Below are 17,500 nucleotides of genomic sequence, written 5' to 3'. Positions count from 1 at the left end.
CCTAGTTTTATCTGAGCTATCTGTATTGGCCCTTATCAAAATATTATAGAAGATTTTGGATACAGATCGAGGTGAAGTAATTTTATTCAACTGTTCCTCTATTGGGAAAACGCAGAATCCACTTGAACAAACTGAGATTTTTTGTTATAAAGCTGCGGATCTGATGGTATATCAAGAAGAACTTCTTATTGAGTCCAGATTTTGCAGTGAATTGTTCAAAGGTCATTAACTGTTTATTCTCTATCAGATCACCTATAAAATGTATTCCTTTGTCTCTCAAATGTATTAAGCCATCATTCATCCCCGGGGGAAATCTGGGTTGTTATGTAAGGGTGTGAGAAGTGAAAGGTAGGGGTCAAGCCCTTCTATTTTGTGGACTAATCTCCATATTCTAGTCATATTCTTAAGAATAAAATTATCTTTAGTTAGAATTCTCAGTTTATTGGGTGAAAGATATAGTAAGTTCCGTAGAGGAACTGGCCTGGGAGATATGGCTTCTGCGCTAATCCAAGTTGAGTTTGGATCATTTAAGTGCCATTCCAGTATAAAAAGAAGATGAGCAGAAAGCTGGTATAGTTTAATGTCCGGGGCTGCTAGGCCTCCACATCTGCTCGATAGTGTTAGAAGGCTATATCTTAGTCTAGGTCTTTTTTTTCGCCAGATAAAGGAAATAATGAAGCCACGTAACTGTTTTAGTGCTTTGTTAGGAATAATAACTGGTAGCATCTGAAATGGGTATAGAAGGCAAGTAGAATATTCATTTTAACAAGGTGGACACGGCCTAATAGGGATAGGGGAAGATTACACCATCTATCTAGGTCTGATCTAATTTTCTTAAAAAATAGGAGCAAAATTGGTTTTATATAGATTTTCCAAATTTGGCGTAATCTTTATACCCAAGTAAACAAAGCCCGCTGGAGACCATTTAAATGGGTGAGAAATTGTAGGGTCATGGGAGTGCAATTTACTTAATGGCATTGCTTCTGATTTTAAAAGATTTATTTTATACCCTGAGAAGGAGCCAAAATTGGAAATTGTATCAATTAGATGTGGAATTGATTGTTGTGCAGAGTTGAGGTAAATTAAAATGTCATCAGCTATAAAGTGAGATTTTATACGTTCTCTTATCTAATTTAAATCCTTCAATGGATGGGTCATCTCTAATCGCCGCAGCTAGCGGTTCAATAGCCAGCACAAACAGCAGTGGTGACATTGGACATCCTTGTCTTGTACCACGTGCTAACGTAAATTCTGGGGATCTAAGACCATTAGTAATAACTCTTGCTGTGGGGGAGGAATAAAGAATCCTTACCCATTTATTAAATACCTCACTCAAGTTAAATTTAGAGAGCACTGAGAATAAATATGGCCATTCGACCCTGTCGAATGCCTTCTCAGCGTCTAATGAAATGACTAGCCCTGAATTTGTGCGATTATTTGAATACTGAATTATATTAAGAAGCCTTCTAACATTATGAGCCGAGGATCTGCCTTTAACAAAGCCTGTCTGGTCAGGATTGATTATTGTGGGGAGGATTGATTCAAGCCGGAAAATTTTTGTATCCACGTTAAGCAGAGAGATAGGACGATATGATCCTCACTTCTCAGGGCACTTGCCTTTTTTTAGGAAAACACAAATATTGGCTTCTGTCATGGAGCCAGGAAGCTTAATGGTATCAAACGAATACTGTATCATTTCTGGCATTAAACTTGCTAATTCTATTTTACATTTCTGAAAGAATTCCACTGTAAAACCCATCGGGCCCTGGTGCTTTTCCTTTGGAAAGACTATTAATACAATTCAAAATTTCACTGAGTTCAATTGGTTTGTTTAACGTCTGTCTTTGCTCCTCAGTTATTTCCCGTAGATTTAGGTTTGAAAGGAATTTATTGTTATCACCACCAGAAGAAAGGCCCAATTGGGACGTGTAAAGCCTCTTATAAAAGGCCCTGAAAATTTGGTTAATTGTTTTATTGTCGTGGTGGCACCTGCCTTCTTTGTCTTTGATGCTGGATATGACCTGCGCTTGAGACCGGTTACGCAATAAGTTTGCTAGATATTTGTTAGGTTTATTAGCAAACTCATACATCCGCTGTCTAGCAAAGACTACAGATTTTTCCGCTTTATTGGTGAGAACTGCTTCGAGAGAGGTTTTAACTGTTTCTATCTCAGCTAGAAGTGTGTCTGAGGGACGTGTATTATATTTTATTTGTAAGTCGTGGGGGATAATTTCAAATTTTCTCTGTTCTGCCAGCTGCTTTTTTTTCTGGTTGGCTACGTAGGAGATAATTATTCCCCTAATGTAAGCTTTTGCAGTGTCCCAAAGCAAATTGGGAGACACGTCTGGGGTTTTATTGACCATAAGAAATAGTTTAACTTGTTCTTTAAGGAAAGATTCAAAATTTGGATCATGGATGAGCCACGGTTTGAATTTCCAATAAGTTGGGTAAAATATTTGGTTGGATAAGCCTAGTCTAAGACAAACGGGAGCATGATCTGAAACTACGATGTTCCCAATGTTGCAATCTATTACATTTTGAAGTGAGGATTTGGGAGAGAAAAAATAGTCTATTCTGTTTCCAGTTTTATGGACTCCGGGAAAAAAAAGTGTATTCTCTGTCTCCTTGATGAAGAGTTCGCCAAACATCTGCCAATCCAATTTCTTCACATGTCTCATACAGAGCTCGTGCTCTATTGGAAGGCCTATCATTAGATGATAAAGATTTATCCAGCTTTGGTAGCAGTGTACAGTTAAAATCACCAGCCAATAATGCTGTGTTCACACTGCCATTCTGTGAATTTAGAGAAAATCTGTGTAATTAATTCATTAGATTGGATAGGGGGATATAAACATTCATGAGGGTAATGGGTTGTCCAGCTAGTGTAGCTTTAAGCAGGATAAACCGTCCTGATTTATCAGAATATGTATTAATATCTGTTAGTGGTATACATTTGTTTACAAGAATGACAACTCCCCTACTTTTGCTGGTGAATGATGAGCCATACTTGTCCCACCCAATCCCTCTTTAATTTAATATGCTCACTGTCTGTTAGATGCGTCTCCTGCAGAAATGCAATATGTATTTGTTCTTTTTTTAAATAGTTTAGAATCTTTTTTCTTTTTACTGGATTTTGAACCCCCTTTACATTCCAGCTACATATGTTCAATATTGATTTATTCACTGGCATAAACAACAAGTGGGCTGTTTAACTCTGATAGATATGAAAGATAATCCCATGGGAGTTGAATGGGGCGGTGATACCATGTATAGCATTGAGGGAAAAAATATTAATTAATTAATTAATTAATTAATTAATTAATTAATATATTTTAAAAAAAGGGGTTTCTGCCCTGCATGTCAAACCAAAAACAAAACTATTTACAATTAACATTTTACAAACATAGTTAGGAGTAGGCAAGGAGTCTGACGCTGGTCAGTTTCGTATTTGAGAGCAACAGTGATCTCCACTCTGTCTCCTTGGAAACATTACATGACCGAAGCTTGATAGAGCAAACAGAAAAAGCGTGGTATTCAAAAAGAGCACCGCAAAATCCAAAAACGTTGATATGATTCTCGTCAGTCCGCTGCGGCAACAGCCTTCTGTATATTAACATTATATTAGTTTATTCTTTAAATCATACCATCATATTGACCTTGCGTTTTTCCCCTTAATCGTCTACCCCAGACTCTGAACAATATAAACTTACAAATATTGCTTAGTTGTTGTGTCCCAAGATTAAGTCGCTAAACATCCGTAGAAGTATGTCACAAAAACCTGAGCAGTCTGTACCGTGTCATTCAGCCTCTCCGAGGGGATTCGGCCCTGACGAAGTGATGGTTGGTGGGTCGGGCAGGTTGTCCAGAAAAGATTCTGCCTCTGTCAGCTGTTTAAAGAATTTTTCGCCGCCGTTGTGCTGTACTCGAAGGGTCGCTGGATATGTCATGGCAAAGCGAATTCCTCGTTCACGGAGTCGTTTCTTCACATTACCAAAGGCTTGTCTTTTTCTTACGATGGCCGCAGAGAAGTCTTCAAAGATAGAGATATTGTGGCGTTTGTAGACCAGGTGACCAGGCTCTCGCTGCTTGCAGAATGCGTGCCTTGTCTTGAAAATTATGTAATTTTGCCATCATCACTCTCGGACGTTCTCCTGGTCTGGGAAGACGCAAAGGAACACGGTGCACACACTCTATCTTAACCTGTTGATTCTTAAATTCGGCGTTAAGTAGATTGGGCAGCCAAGTCCTCAGGAACAAAATCGGGTTAGTCCCTTCCTCCCCTTCAGGCAGGCCGACTATTCGGATATTGCATCGCCTGCTTCTGTTTTCCAGGTCGTCTATCTTTTCCAGGGCCGTGTCAAGCGTTTTTTTCATTTGGTTCAAATCAGCGTTGTCTCTTGAGACCGTGTCTTCCACCGCCGATATACGTGTTTCAGCTATAGTGACCCTTTTTTTCACCTGCTCGACAAATGTCGCTACCGCCGACAGTTTCTCTAACACCGGATCAATTTTGTTTTCCAAAGCCTTATCGACACCCGCCAAGACTTCTGTTGTTATTTTCTTCACCAACACATCCATATCGCTCGGATTCATTAGCTCATCTGCCATCTTAGGAGAGGAGCGAGTGCTGATACTCGATAATTTTCTGCTACGAAGCTTGTGACTGGAGTCAAGTTGTTTCTTTGACATACCTTATAACTTATACATTAGAGTTCTGCACTTTCAGAGATAATATTGAGTCTAGAGAGGGAGACTTTTGAAGCCTTTGCCGGAGCTCTTCGTCAACACGGCTACTCCATTACATGCGTCACATGACCCCCCCCCCTTCAATATTCTTGAAATCACAGATTTGGAACGACCAACTTGTCTTGCTATGGCCGATAGAGTCATCCCTTTGGCCTTCATCTGGACAACCTGCTGCCGGAGGCTTTCAGTCACTTTAGAACGGCCCACCATATTGCAGAGTCAGTGAAACTGGAAGTTAGGCTGCCAGTTAAATAGGGGTTGACAGATAATCAAGGAAATTAGCACCAGGTACCAGATTAACACCAATAACTGGGAAGTATCTGAAAGTGTTCTTTAATTTTGATCAGTGTGTTTTCTGGAAAATAATAGGGTTTTTTTTGGAAATGCCTTAGTTATTTTGTGGAAAAGGTGATCTGGTAGCATGGTATAGACAGGACAAAAACTCCTTCAACTGTTGAGCAGTGAAGATGACATTATTTCAGAATTGTTCAATTGTTTATAAATTGTTCTCTAAATTTGATCGCCAGTGTATATATATACAGTGAGGAAAATAAGTATTTGAACACCCTGCTATTTTGCAAGTTCTCCCACTTAGAAATCATGAAGGGGTCTGAAATTGTCATCGTAGGTGCATGTCCACTGTGAGAGACATAATCTAAAAAAAAAAATCCAGAAATCACAATATATGATTTTTAACTATTTATTTGTATGATACAGCTGCAAATAAGTATTTGAACACCTGAGAAAGTCAATGTTAATATTTGGTACAGTAGCCTTTGTTTGCAATTAAAGAGGTCAAACGTTTCCTGTAGTTTTTCACCAGGTTTGCACACACTGCAGGAGGGATTTTGGCCCACTCCTCCACACAGATCTTCTCTAGATCAGTCAGGTTTCTGGCCTGTCGCTGCGAAACACGGAGTTTGAGCTCCCTCCAAAGATTCTCTATTAGGTTTACGTCTGGAGACTGGCTAGGCCACGCCAGAACCTTGATATGCTTCTTACAGAGCCACTCCTTGGTTATCCTGGCTGTGTGCTTCGGGTCATTGTCATGTTGGAAGACCCAGCCTCGACCCATCTTCAATGCTCTAACTGAGGGAAGGAGGTTGTTCCCCAAAATCTCGCAATACGTGGCCCCGGTCATCCTCTCCTTAATACAGTGCAGTCACCCTGTCCCATGTGCAGAAAAACACCCCCAAAGCATGATGCTACCACCCCCATGCGTCACAGTAGGGATGGTGTTCTTGGGATGGTACTCATCATTCTTCTTCCTCCAAACACGTTTAGTAGAATTATGACCCAAAAGTTCTATTTTGGTCTCATCTGACCACATGACTTTCTCCCATGACTCCTCTGGATCATCCAAATGGTCAATGGCAAACTTAAGACGTGCCTGGACATGTGCTGGTTTAAGCAGGGGAACCTTCCGTGCCATGCATGATTTCAAACCATGACGTCTTAGTGTATTACCAACAGTAACCTTGGAAACGGTGGTCCCAGCTCTTTTCAGGTCATTGACCAGCTCCTCCTGTGTAGTTCTGGGCTGATTTCTCACCTTCCTTAGGATCATTGAGACCCCACGAGGTGAGATCTTGCATGGAGCCCCAGTCCAAGGGAGATTGACAGTCATGTTTAGCTTCTTCCATTTTCTAATGATTGCTCCAACAGTGGACCTTTTTCACCAAGCTGCTTGGCAATTTCCCGTAGCCCTTTCCAGCCTTGTGGAGGTGTACAATTTTGTCTCTAGTGTCTTTGGACAGCTCTTTGGTCTTGGCCATGTTAGTAGTTGGATTCTTACTGATTGTATGGGGTGGACAGGTGTCTTTATGCAGCTAACGACCTCAAACAGGTGCATCTAATTTAGGATAATAAATGTAGTGGAGGTGGAGATTTTAAAGGCAGACTAACAGGTCTTTGAGGGTCAGAATTCTAGCTGATAGACAGGTGTTCAAATACTTATTTGCAGCTGTATCATACAAATAAATAGTTTAAAAAACATATATTGTGATTTTTTTTTTTTTATTATGTCTCTCACAGTGGACATGCACCTACGATGACAATTTCAGACCCCTCCATGATTTCTAAGTGGGAAAACTTGCAAAATAGCAGGGTGTTCAAATACTTATTTTCCTCACTGTGTGTGTATATATATATATATATATATATATATATATATATATATATATATATATATATATATATATATATATATATATAATATGATTTTGAAAAGTATTTTGACACCCTTAACTTTTTGCAATTTTTTTATGTTGCAGTTGCAAAAAAGTGAAGGGGGCTGAATACTTTATGAATGCACTATTATATATATATATATATATATATATATATATATATATATATATATATATATATATATATATACAGTATATTAATATGCATTAATATGTGATCTGTTCTCAGGTAGGGCCAGAGGTTCTTGGTAAAAGAAATGCAATAAATGAGATGATACAAATTGCTGGCAGCGAAGACCGATTTTTCAATGTTTCGAATTATGGAGCATTGGAAAAAATTCTTTCTTCTTTGGAAAAAAGCATCATTGGGATTGAAGGTAAGTTATTTGAAAATAAGTGCAAATCACTTTGAACAAATCATTTTGAATGTTGAATTTACGCATTGTGCAAAGGCTGCTGATTTTAACTGATGCATTTTTTACTTCAAAAGAGAAGAAAGAACTTTTGGGCTTTTCACCACATTAACCATTAAAATCTTAAATGTGTATGATGCTTGTTCAGTTAATAAAAAAATTTGCAGCTGTTGACAAATTACATTATAAGAGAAATAAAACGACACGCCGTGGAAAAATGGAATGTTATTTCATCACAACCCCATGGAACCGATTCCATAATAAATGAAATACTGTTTCATCAGGAACATATCAAGACATTGTTTTTACCAATACACTTGCCTTTAATCAAATTGAATAACTAATGGCTTGAAATAAATACATCAGACTCTCATAGAGCAAAGGATTTTGATGAATGGAGCATGTGAGAAATGCCAAGTTGTACTTTTTTGCAGCAGACATTTAGTTAAAACGCACTTTCACTATGAAATAAACTTATTACTGCTATATTCCTTGTTTAATTTGCAAAGAGAGTGTTGGTAGCTGTGTTTTTTTATCCAAAATGGTTTTAGCTTTGATTAAAATGCTACAACTCTTTTATATTTTTTTGATTGACCTTTTTATCAGGCATACAGAAGGGAGCAGGTTTTCAGTTTCAGCTTGCAGAGGCTGGATTTAGCTCTCACTTTACACATGATGTAAGTGCTGGATATTTAGCCAGAGTTGTTGTTTTTAAAAGTGCATGAAGTAACTGCTTTTGTTTAAAACTCGTTATGTACCATTACTTACCATCTCAAATAACCTGTAGGGTTCGATCCTTTTTGGTGCTGTGGGAGCATATGACTGGAGCGGAGGGATCATTCTGAAAAAAAGGAACGAAGAACTTGTGACTTTTTTAAATGCAAGCAATGAAGAACATAGATTTTCTTATTTGGGTATGATCAACAAAAAACATGAAGTTTTAAGGACAAAGTTCAGTAGATCACATCCTAAAGATTTTTGGTACTTACAGGTTACAGTGTGGCATCGGTGTACTCGAATAAGAAAACACTGTATATATCTGGGGCACCCAGGTACTACTTGACTGGCGCAGTATTCATTTTTGATGGGACCAAACAAGATTTGCTACAAGGGGATCAGGTCTGAAGAAATATTTATAATGTTGTATGTTTGTTTCTTCTTTAATCTGGAATAGTCACAGGTCATTTCACCTAAATAAATATTGGCCTTACAGGTTGGGTCTTATTTTGGATCAGTTCTCTGTGCCTTGGACATTAATAATGATGAGGAAACAGATTATCTTCTGGTTGGAGCGCCACACTTCCATGTAAAAGGGGAAGAGGGCAAAGTGCTGTTGTACAGACTAAATAAAGTACATCTACTTTTTACTAATCTTTCCTTCCGAATATTTTTTTTACTTTGTCTTCTTTAAATTAACCTATAATCCAACTGTTTTTCTGTAGGGAAAATTTGAGAAAGTAACCTTTGAATTGCGTGGACTAGAAAAATACATGTTTGCAAGGTTTGGCTCTGCCATAGCTGATATTGGAGACATTGACGGGAACGAATTCCGTGATATTGCAGTGGGAGCTCCCCTCGAAGCAGATCACTCAGGAAGTGTCTACATATATAATGGTTTTAATGATGGTCTAAAAAAACATTTTTCACAGGTATGCTATACAGTGCTAATGTATTATCCCCCTTGATATTTTCCACATTTTTTTATTTTGCAACCTAAAATTACCAAACAGGCAATTTGATTTACACAGCATTTGAAGGTGCACAATATTTCTTATTGTAATATGTTATTTAACAAGAAATGTCAATTTTTCTGATTTACACAAATATATACACTGCTAGATCAATACTTTGTCAAACCACATTTGCCTCCACTTACAGTTGCCTTTGTATGTTTGGCTGCAATTAAAGTAATCTGGGATCTGTGTATAAGTTTTGTGTATTTAGATCTAAAGCCTGAAATGTTTGCCCAGTTCTCTGTCAAATTGCTCCAGCTCTGCCTGACTGGATGAGGCTAAACTAAAGGCTTTGACTAAATCATTTCCACCAATTCAGTTTATTGGGTTTGAACAACTAAAGTAAAATTTTGGCCGTATACTTAGGGATGTTTTGCAGCTGGAAGGTCATCCTTATAAAATTATCAAAAATAAGATGACCACATTACCACCATGCCTGGGGTTCCAAGGATGATGTTTTAATGTTGGCGCTCCATCAATTTTACATTATATATATATATATATAACAAAAAATTTGGTCAGTCTCTAAAGTAAATAGTAAATTTAATAGTGGTGTTCAAAATTTTGATTCATTCTTGTTTTATGATGCAAAAATCTGCAGCTTTCCAAAAACAAGTGTAGTTTTCCTAAGGTTGTGTTAGATATTAAGTGCACACTCATGTGCATTAAGTAATGTTGTCACATCGGATAGTCTTTTACAGTGTCTACAAGGCACTGTGCTACACTCTGAAGGCCTGGATCTCTGAGAATACATTTTTATTGCAATCCTCTGTAATATAAAAAATAATATTAGTTGATTTTTGGACTACATAATCACCTCTGATCAAACAGATGGATTTTTAGCATTAATCATTTATTGTTTTTCTCTCTGTTCCCAGAGAATCACACCATCAGACTTCGGAATTAAACTTGTGCACTTTGGCCAGGCAGTGAGTGCCATGTCAGTAGAAAAAAAAAAGCAACCACTAATTAGTGTTGGGAGTGAAGGAACCATAAATGTCTTTAAGTGAGTATAAATATAGCATTGTAAAATGTAGGTATGGTACTACACTGTATGGTATGACAAGTCACTATCACACTATCCATATTCATATTTTCATTAAGGATGCTATGGGTGTTGATTGTTCTTAAAAAATAAATGATGGGCTACTTTGGTTCATATTTGAAGGAAAGCTTATAAACTACAATTAAGGAAAAAAACTACAGTTTGTTAAATCTAAAGAATGTAAGATTTAGGAATTTCATCCTGATGGTGTCATTTTGAGCCACTTGGATCAATCAGGGGGGTTTTCCATAAGGTCACTACTAACTCCAATCTGTTAACTCTGAGATTAAAACATCTCAAGCATGTGATCTTATCCAGAGATAAAGCAACAGGTGACCATTCAATGTCTTTGTGACATGATTTGAACAACAATATCATGCTACAAAGTGACAGCGCAACATTGTAATGCATCTTAATTCTGTACCATAATTTAGAGATTTGTTGGTACAGCAACACGACTGTTTTTCTCTAACAATTCTTATACCATTTATAGTACAGACAAGGACAAATTTGTTTGCACCCCTCCAATAAAAAAGAACCACTCACAATCTTCTCTTAAATAACTTACAATTGACAACTGGCATCCATTATTAATAAATATGCTTTTATTTTATTTGTATTTACTTTTATCAATAATTTGCTTTTGACTTTTGATTTACCAGAATATATTAAATTACTAAATAGATAAATATGGTATGGAAAGCACCAAACTACATGTTTTCACTGCATGTACATTGAGAAAAGAGATACTCATAAAAGTCTATGGACTTGTTTTTTCATTTTTAGGACAATTCCGGTTATCGTTATTCAACCAGAAATAGAGGTTGCTAACGACCTGATTGCCAGTGATAAGCAGAGCAATGATGAGTCAAGCAAATTTGACACAAAGTTCCAAATTTGCTTCAAAACACCAAAAGGAGATATTAAGTGTAAGTAGTCATATGTATGTGATGAATAAAATTTGAATTTGAATACCCAAAACAGAAGTATGTCTGTATTTCTTTATTTTATTGATTTCCATTTTTAAGCATTTTATCTCCCATGTTTCATCCCTTTAGCTGGTGAACTATTAATTGAGTATGATATTGATTTGGACTGGGGTAAAGAACAAAAGCGACTGGTTTTTCTCAAGCCTAATGAAGGGAGAGTGGACTTTACTCTGACTGAGTCCCAAACCTGCACTGACTCGATAGAAGTGAAATATGTGGTAAGTTATTGTAAATCACTTAAGCCTTGATTCCCTTGCAGTAAATCTTTTTGATTTAGCAAAGTAATTATTTTCATTGTCGTTTTCAATTTTCAGTTTGTTCATGACGGTTTTTAAATCTGTTTGCAGGGCTGCTCTGACTGTTTCTCATCTATAAAGATTAGGGTGAATTTTACATTAACCCCAGCCACTGGATTTCCTCTGCGGGCTCTTGATGCATATACTCCAAAAGAGGCCATAAAGGAGGTAATTTTAAAAAACTATGAATTATGAAAATAGGTTGTAAGGGTTGTAGAATGCAACATTTCTGGGTGAACTGAACAGGAACATGACTTTTTGCAACTGTAGGTGGTGAAAATATTTATTAGCCAGTCAGTAAATGAGTGCTGCTCGTAGGTTTTTAACCTTTTGGTGGGGGCAAAAGTAATTGGTATATATTGGTATTTGGTATATATTGTATTTTGACAGACATATAAATGGTAGCATTGGTAGTGTTGTGGTTGCTCAATGTTTAAAGCATTTGTTATTTAGGCATAGGGATAATGGGCTACAGCACTACCAAGCTGCAAATGTTGGTCTCTTTTCTTTGAGTGACAAGCGTCAGTCTATGCACAATTTACAGTTCAGCCCAATTTATCATTTTAAAATGTCCTATTTTTTATAATCCAGATTCATTTTGAAAAGGAGTGTTTAAGTGAGCATTGTAAGGCTTATATTTCACTGGCTGATTCGAAACTCAGGTAAGGCCACCATTATGTAATTGTTTGCAATCCTAGTCTTGTAGACTCAGATTTTGCATACTTAATTTTTATTATTATATTTTAATACTGACAATCTGTTTCCATCATTATAGCAATTCCACTGTAATAATTGGCAAGACCCAAACGTTGGATATATCGTTTGACCTTAAGAACTCTGGGGACAATTCTTATATGACCACTCTGACCTTGGTGTATCCTGAATTACTATCTTTCAAGGTAAGATCAAGATTAAGGTACATCAAAATAAACGGTAACCTTAAAACAGAAAAAGAAAAAAAAACCACTGAATGTTTAATATCAGTTGAGTCTTACTTGTTATGATTTTTTTTCTACAGAAGTCTGAGGGTGGCACATGTGAGAATAAAAATGACAACCATCAACTAGTGTGTAAAATTTTGTATCCCGTATTCCAAAGGAATGCAGAGGTATTACTCAAACATGTTGTGGTGAAGCAATCTAGAGCTTCAAATTATTTTAGATTTTACCTTTCAATATAACTCTTAATATACTCTTTGTTTCTCCACTATAGACCAGACTGACAATCACTTGGCAGCCTATTAACAAGAACACAAGCAACACAGAATCAATTACTGCTCAGTTAACAGGGTTAGCACTTACACTTGTATTTCAATTGAGAAATTGTGGTGAGGTACATCGCACTGAAATATTTTATTATTCTATTTGATTTCAGTGGCAATAATGGCAGTGAGGTACTTGATTCAAAGGCGTACAGTTTCACAGTAAAGAAAGCTCTTGCAGTTCATCTTGCTGGGTAAGGAATGATCAAACTATTACAAATGTTTTTGCAATTGTCTGCTGAAGCGTATTGGTTACAGGCAGTTTTTTTATTTCCACAGTTCAGCCATGCCAAACAGACTAAACATTACAGAGGGGGAAAAAAGCAAGTCACAAACGCTGCAGTTCAATTTTAAGGTAAATGCCCTAAATCGCAGTTCTGAGCATTCGGTTGTGCTGTGAAATGAGAGCTTGTATTCGAATTACTTTTTTCTTTTACAAATCATTTGTTCTTGTCTGCCTTACATTTGCAGCTGGAGGGTACAAACGAATATGAGGCCAAAATAAACGTGGAAATCACAATCGAAAAGCAGACACATAAAACCGACGTCGTCATCATGAGCGTCGAACCAAATGTACATATAAAAGATTTCATTTGATGCAATTTTTACTAGTGAGAATATGATTTTGAATGAAGCTGCACTGTACATTCTAACATTGCTTTTTTCTTTCGGTAGACCTGCTTATTGCCCTCAGATAAAAATGTTATGGTAAATGAATTCTTATCAATTAATTTATAAAAGTCATATTCTTAGATAAATGTTGTGTATGTTGAAAGAATATTTAATTTAATAATGTATGATCATCATTGTGTCTCCGTAGAAAACCTTACAGATTCAATGCAATCTGACAGAGTTGCAAAAAGAGATTAACATAAAGGCTCAAACGCATATCCACGACATTAAGGTACAATGAAACTACTAGTATATCCATAAAATATATTCAGAAGTGGCTAATGTTATTAAGTGTTAGAGAGAAATCTGAGACATACTGTTTTAAAATGTCTAAAACAAAGTCTATATGAGCCTTATACATTCACCGGCCACTTTATTAGGTACACCTTTCTAGTACCGGGTTGGACCCCCTTTTGCCTTCAGAACTGCCTTAATTCTTCATGGCATAGATTCAACAAGGTACTGGAAACATTCCTGAGATTTTGGTCCATATTGACATGATAGCAGTTGCTGCAGATTTGTCGGATGCACATCCATAATGCGAATCTCCCGTTCCACCACATCCCAAAGGCGCTCTATTGGATTGAGATCTGGTGACTGTGGAGGCCATTTGAGTACAGTGAACTCATTGTCATGTTCAAGAAACCAGTCTGAGATGATTCGCTTTATGACATGCCGCGTTATCCTGCTGGAAGTAGCCATCAGAAGATGGGTACACTGTGGTCATAAAGGGATGGACATGGTCAGCAACAATACTCAGATAGGCTGTGGCGTTGACACGATGCTCAATTGGTACTAATGGGCCCAAAGTGTGCCAAGAAAATATCCCCCACACCATTACACCACCACCATCAGCCTGAACCGTTGATACAAGGCAGGATGGATCCATGCTTTCATGTTGTTTACACCAAATTCTGACCCTACCATCCAAATGTCGGAGCAGAAATCGAGACTCATCAGAACAGGCAACGTTTTTCCAATCTTCTATTGTCCAATTTTGGTGAGCCTGTGCAAATTGTAGCCTCAGTTTCCTGTTCTTAGCTGTCAGGAGTGGCACCCAGTGTGGTCTTCTTCTGCTGTAGCCCATCCGCCTCACGGTTCACTGCTGCCTTTCTATTAGCTCGAACCAGTCTGGCAATTCTACTCAGACCAGCCTGTCTGGCACCAACAACCATGCCACGCTCAAAGTCACTTAAATCACCTTTCTTCCCATTCTGACGCTTGGTTTAAACTGCAGCAGATCGTCTTGACCTTGTCTACATGCCTAAATGCATTGAGTTGCTGCCATGTGATTGGCTGATTAGAAATTTGCGTTAACGAGCAGTTGGACAGGTGTACCTAATAAAGTGGCCGGTGAGTGTATGTTGTGAGAACATACAGGATGAAGGAAATATGGCCTTCTCTTGATAAGCAACATCCCGATAACAGTATTAACGATTTTGTAACCAGTATGCATGAGGCAATACAAGTAACTTCATTACTTATAAAGAGATCCAACTTTAAAAGCAGTGAAATACTGAAAATATTTTCATTCAGTTTATTTTGTGCATTTTATACATGCAGAATTTGTCACCAGTGCTCGAACTGAGGGGGGCTGGGGGGATCCAGGACCCCCAATAAGGCATTAGGGACCCCCATGACAAGTGAAAAATAGATCAATTACAGAACAACTGGGGATAAGACTTGGCTCAATTCGAGAACTGGTTGTGACCACATGTGAATGTGTTCCCTATCCTTTTAATTAAACAGGATATTACAGAGAAGATCACTGCCAAGGGAGTAATTACATTTGATGAGAACATCTATGCTGGAAAAAACATTATAAAGACAGTACAAGTGGGTGAAAGTTAACCTTAAATGCAGCCATAAATGCCTGAATTATATGTAACAATAAGTGTTTATGTGGCTCATGTTTTTTTCTGTAATGGCAGGTGCAAGTTTTACTTGTTAAGCTGACAGTTGTGACATCAAGTGCACTCATTGTAGGCAGTTCCATTGGAGGGTTTATCCTTTTAATCATCATCATCATTATTCTTATCAAGGTAAACTTCAGCTTTTGTTTTGAATGGTTCCTTTTAATCCGTGAACTTATATGCATTTAAAAAAATTAATACATTCCTTCTTATATACAGTGTGGATTTTTCCGTCGACGCCATAAGATGGAACGCTCAATGAGTACAACCTGAAGGCAATTTCAATGTTGAACAGATTGCATATCAGTGTTCTTTTTAGATAATAGCACATTGTCTGTGTAGATTTATTATTTTATAATTGTACATTTTAAGTTGTTTTAATTAGGAATATATTTTTAATTGCTGAATAGTTTTCTTAAATCTTCTTGAAATCTTGAAGCGTTTTGTAAATGACCTGTACAGATTTAATGCATTCTGACAGAGTTGCAAAAGAGATTAACATAAAGGCTCAAACGCATATCCACGACATTAAGGTACAATGAAACTACTAGTATATCCATAAAATATATTCAGAAGTGGCTAATGTTATTAAGTGTTAGAGAGAAATCTGAGACATACTGTTTTAAAATGTCTAAAACAAAGTCTATATGAGCCTTATACATTCACCGGCCACTTTATTAGGTACACCTTTCTAGTACCGGGTTGGACCCCCTTTTGCCTTCAGAACTGCCTTAATTCTTCATGGCATAGATTCAACAAGGTACTGGAAACATTCCTGAGATTTTGGTCCATATTGACATGATAGCAGTTGCTGCAGATTTGTCGGATGCACATCCATGATGCGAATCTCCCGTTCCACCACATCCCAAAGGCGCTCTATTGGATTGAGATCTGGTGACTGTGGAGGCCATTTGAGTACAGTGAACTCATTGTCATGTTCAAGAAACCAGTCTGAGATGATTCGCGCTTTATGACATGCCGCGTTATCCTGCTGTAAGTAGCCATCAGAAGATGGGTACACTGTGGTCATAAAGGGATGGACATGGTCAGCAACAATACTCAGATAGGCTGTGGCGTTGACACGATGCTCAATTGGTACTAATGGGCCCAAAGTGTGCCAAGAAAATATCCCCCACACCATTACACCACCACCATCAGCCTGAACCGTTGATACAAGGCAGGATGGATACATGCTTTCATGTTGTTTACACCAAATTCTGACCCTACCATCCAAATGTCGGAGCAGAAATCGAGACTCATCAGAACAGGCAACGTTTTTCCAATCTTCTATTGTCCAATTTTGGTGAGCCTGTGCAAATTGTAGCCTCAGTTTCCTGTTCTTAGCTGTCAGGAGTGGCACCCAGTGTGGTCTTCTTCTGCTGTAGCCCATCCGCCTCACGGTTCACTGCTGCCTTTCTATTAGCTCGAACCAGTCTGGCAATTCTACTCAGACCAGCCTGTCTGGCACCAACAACCATGCCACGTTCAAAGTCACTTAAATCACCTTTCTTCCCCATTCTGACGCTTGGTTTAAACTGCAGCAGATCGTCTTGACCTTGTCTACATGCCTAAATGCATTGAGTTGCTGCCATGTGATTGGCTGATTAGAAATTTGCGTTAACGAGCAGTTGGACAGGTGTACCTAATAAAGTGGCCGGTGAGTGTATGTTGTGAGAACATACAGGATGAAGGAAATATGGCCTTCTCTTGATAAGCAACATCCCGATAACAGTATTAACGATTTTGTAACCAGTATGCATGAGGCAATACAAGTAACTTCATTACTTATAAAGAGATCCAACTTTAAAAGCAGTGAAATACTGAAAATATTTTCATTCAGTTTATTTTGTGCATTTTATACATGCAGAATTTGTCACCAGTGCTCGAACTGAGGGGGCTGGGGGGATCCAGGACCCCAATAAGGCATTAGGGACCCCATGACAAGTGAAAAATAGATCAATTACAGAACAACTGGGGATAAGACTTGGCTCAATTCGAGAACTGGTTGTGACCACATGTGAATGTGTTCCCTATCCTTTTAATTAAACAGGATATTACAGAGAAGATCACTGCCAAGGGAGTAATTACATTTGATGAGAACATCTATGCTGGAAAAAACATTATAAAGACAGTACAAGTGGGTGAAAGTTAACCTTAAATGCAGCCATAAATGCCTGAATTATATGTAACAATAAGTGTTTATGTGGCTCATGTTTTTTTCTGTAATGGCAGGTGCAAGTTTT

At 37.7% G+C, this 17,500-nt stretch overlaps 1 protein-coding gene and 2 long non-coding RNA genes across 3 annotated transcripts in view; 2 read left to right on the top strand and 1 right to left on the bottom strand.

Annotated features, from left to right (window-relative positions):
- Window positions 1-15,700, top strand: part of itgae.2 (integrin, alpha E, tandem duplicate 2) — a 24,595-nt gene extending 8,895 nt beyond the window's left edge. Inside the window, exons 11-32 of the mRNA XM_046863562.1 lie at window positions 7,165-7,312; window positions 7,955-8,025; window positions 8,136-8,262; window positions 8,340-8,467; window positions 8,562-8,699; window positions 8,791-8,997; window positions 9,960-10,087; window positions 10,913-11,055; window positions 11,185-11,333; window positions 11,463-11,579; window positions 12,003-12,073; window positions 12,187-12,310; window positions 12,430-12,519; window positions 12,624-12,700; window positions 12,786-12,866; window positions 12,952-13,027; window positions 13,144-13,245; window positions 13,348-13,380; window positions 13,493-13,576; window positions 15,094-15,180; window positions 15,276-15,386; window positions 15,477-15,700. Coding sequence (XP_046719518.1) covers window positions 7,165-7,312; window positions 7,955-8,025; window positions 8,136-8,262; window positions 8,340-8,467; window positions 8,562-8,699; window positions 8,791-8,997; window positions 9,960-10,087; window positions 10,913-11,055; window positions 11,185-11,333; window positions 11,463-11,579; window positions 12,003-12,073; window positions 12,187-12,310; window positions 12,430-12,519; window positions 12,624-12,700; window positions 12,786-12,866; window positions 12,952-13,027; window positions 13,144-13,245; window positions 13,348-13,380; window positions 13,493-13,576; window positions 15,094-15,180; window positions 15,276-15,386; window positions 15,477-15,530 — 2,346 coding nt within the window. The 3' untranslated portion in view covers window positions 15,531-15,700. The remainder of the gene's footprint in view (window positions 1-7,164; window positions 7,313-7,954; window positions 8,026-8,135; window positions 8,263-8,339; window positions 8,468-8,561; window positions 8,700-8,790; window positions 8,998-9,959; window positions 10,088-10,912; window positions 11,056-11,184; window positions 11,334-11,462; window positions 11,580-12,002; window positions 12,074-12,186; window positions 12,311-12,429; window positions 12,520-12,623; window positions 12,701-12,785; window positions 12,867-12,951; window positions 13,028-13,143; window positions 13,246-13,347; window positions 13,381-13,492; window positions 13,577-15,093; window positions 15,181-15,275; window positions 15,387-15,476) is intronic.
- LOC124395019 overlaps window positions 15,638-17,500 on the bottom strand; it is a 2,682-nt gene continuing 819 nt past the window's right edge. Inside the window, exon 2 of the long non-coding RNA XR_006927587.1 lies at window positions 15,638-15,711. This is a non-coding gene — a long non-coding RNA (uncharacterized LOC124395019). The remainder of the gene's footprint in view (window positions 15,712-17,500) is intronic.
- LOC124395018 overlaps window positions 15,745-17,500 on the top strand; it is a 2,416-nt gene continuing 660 nt past the window's right edge. The window contains exons 1-3 of the long non-coding RNA XR_006927586.1: window positions 15,745-15,790; window positions 17,308-17,394; window positions 17,490-17,500. The exon at window positions 17,490-17,500 is cut by the window's right edge and continues 100 nt beyond it. This is a non-coding gene — a long non-coding RNA (uncharacterized LOC124395018). The remainder of the gene's footprint in view (window positions 15,791-17,307; window positions 17,395-17,489) is intronic.

The sequence above is a fragment of the Silurus meridionalis genome, chromosome 12 (genome assembly GCF_014805685.1).
Source record: "Silurus meridionalis isolate SWU-2019-XX chromosome 12, ASM1480568v1, whole genome shotgun sequence".
Taxonomy (NCBI): domain Eukaryota; kingdom Metazoa; phylum Chordata; class Actinopteri; order Siluriformes; family Siluridae; genus Silurus; species Silurus meridionalis.
This window is presented reverse-complemented; position numbering and strand designations above follow the sequence as displayed.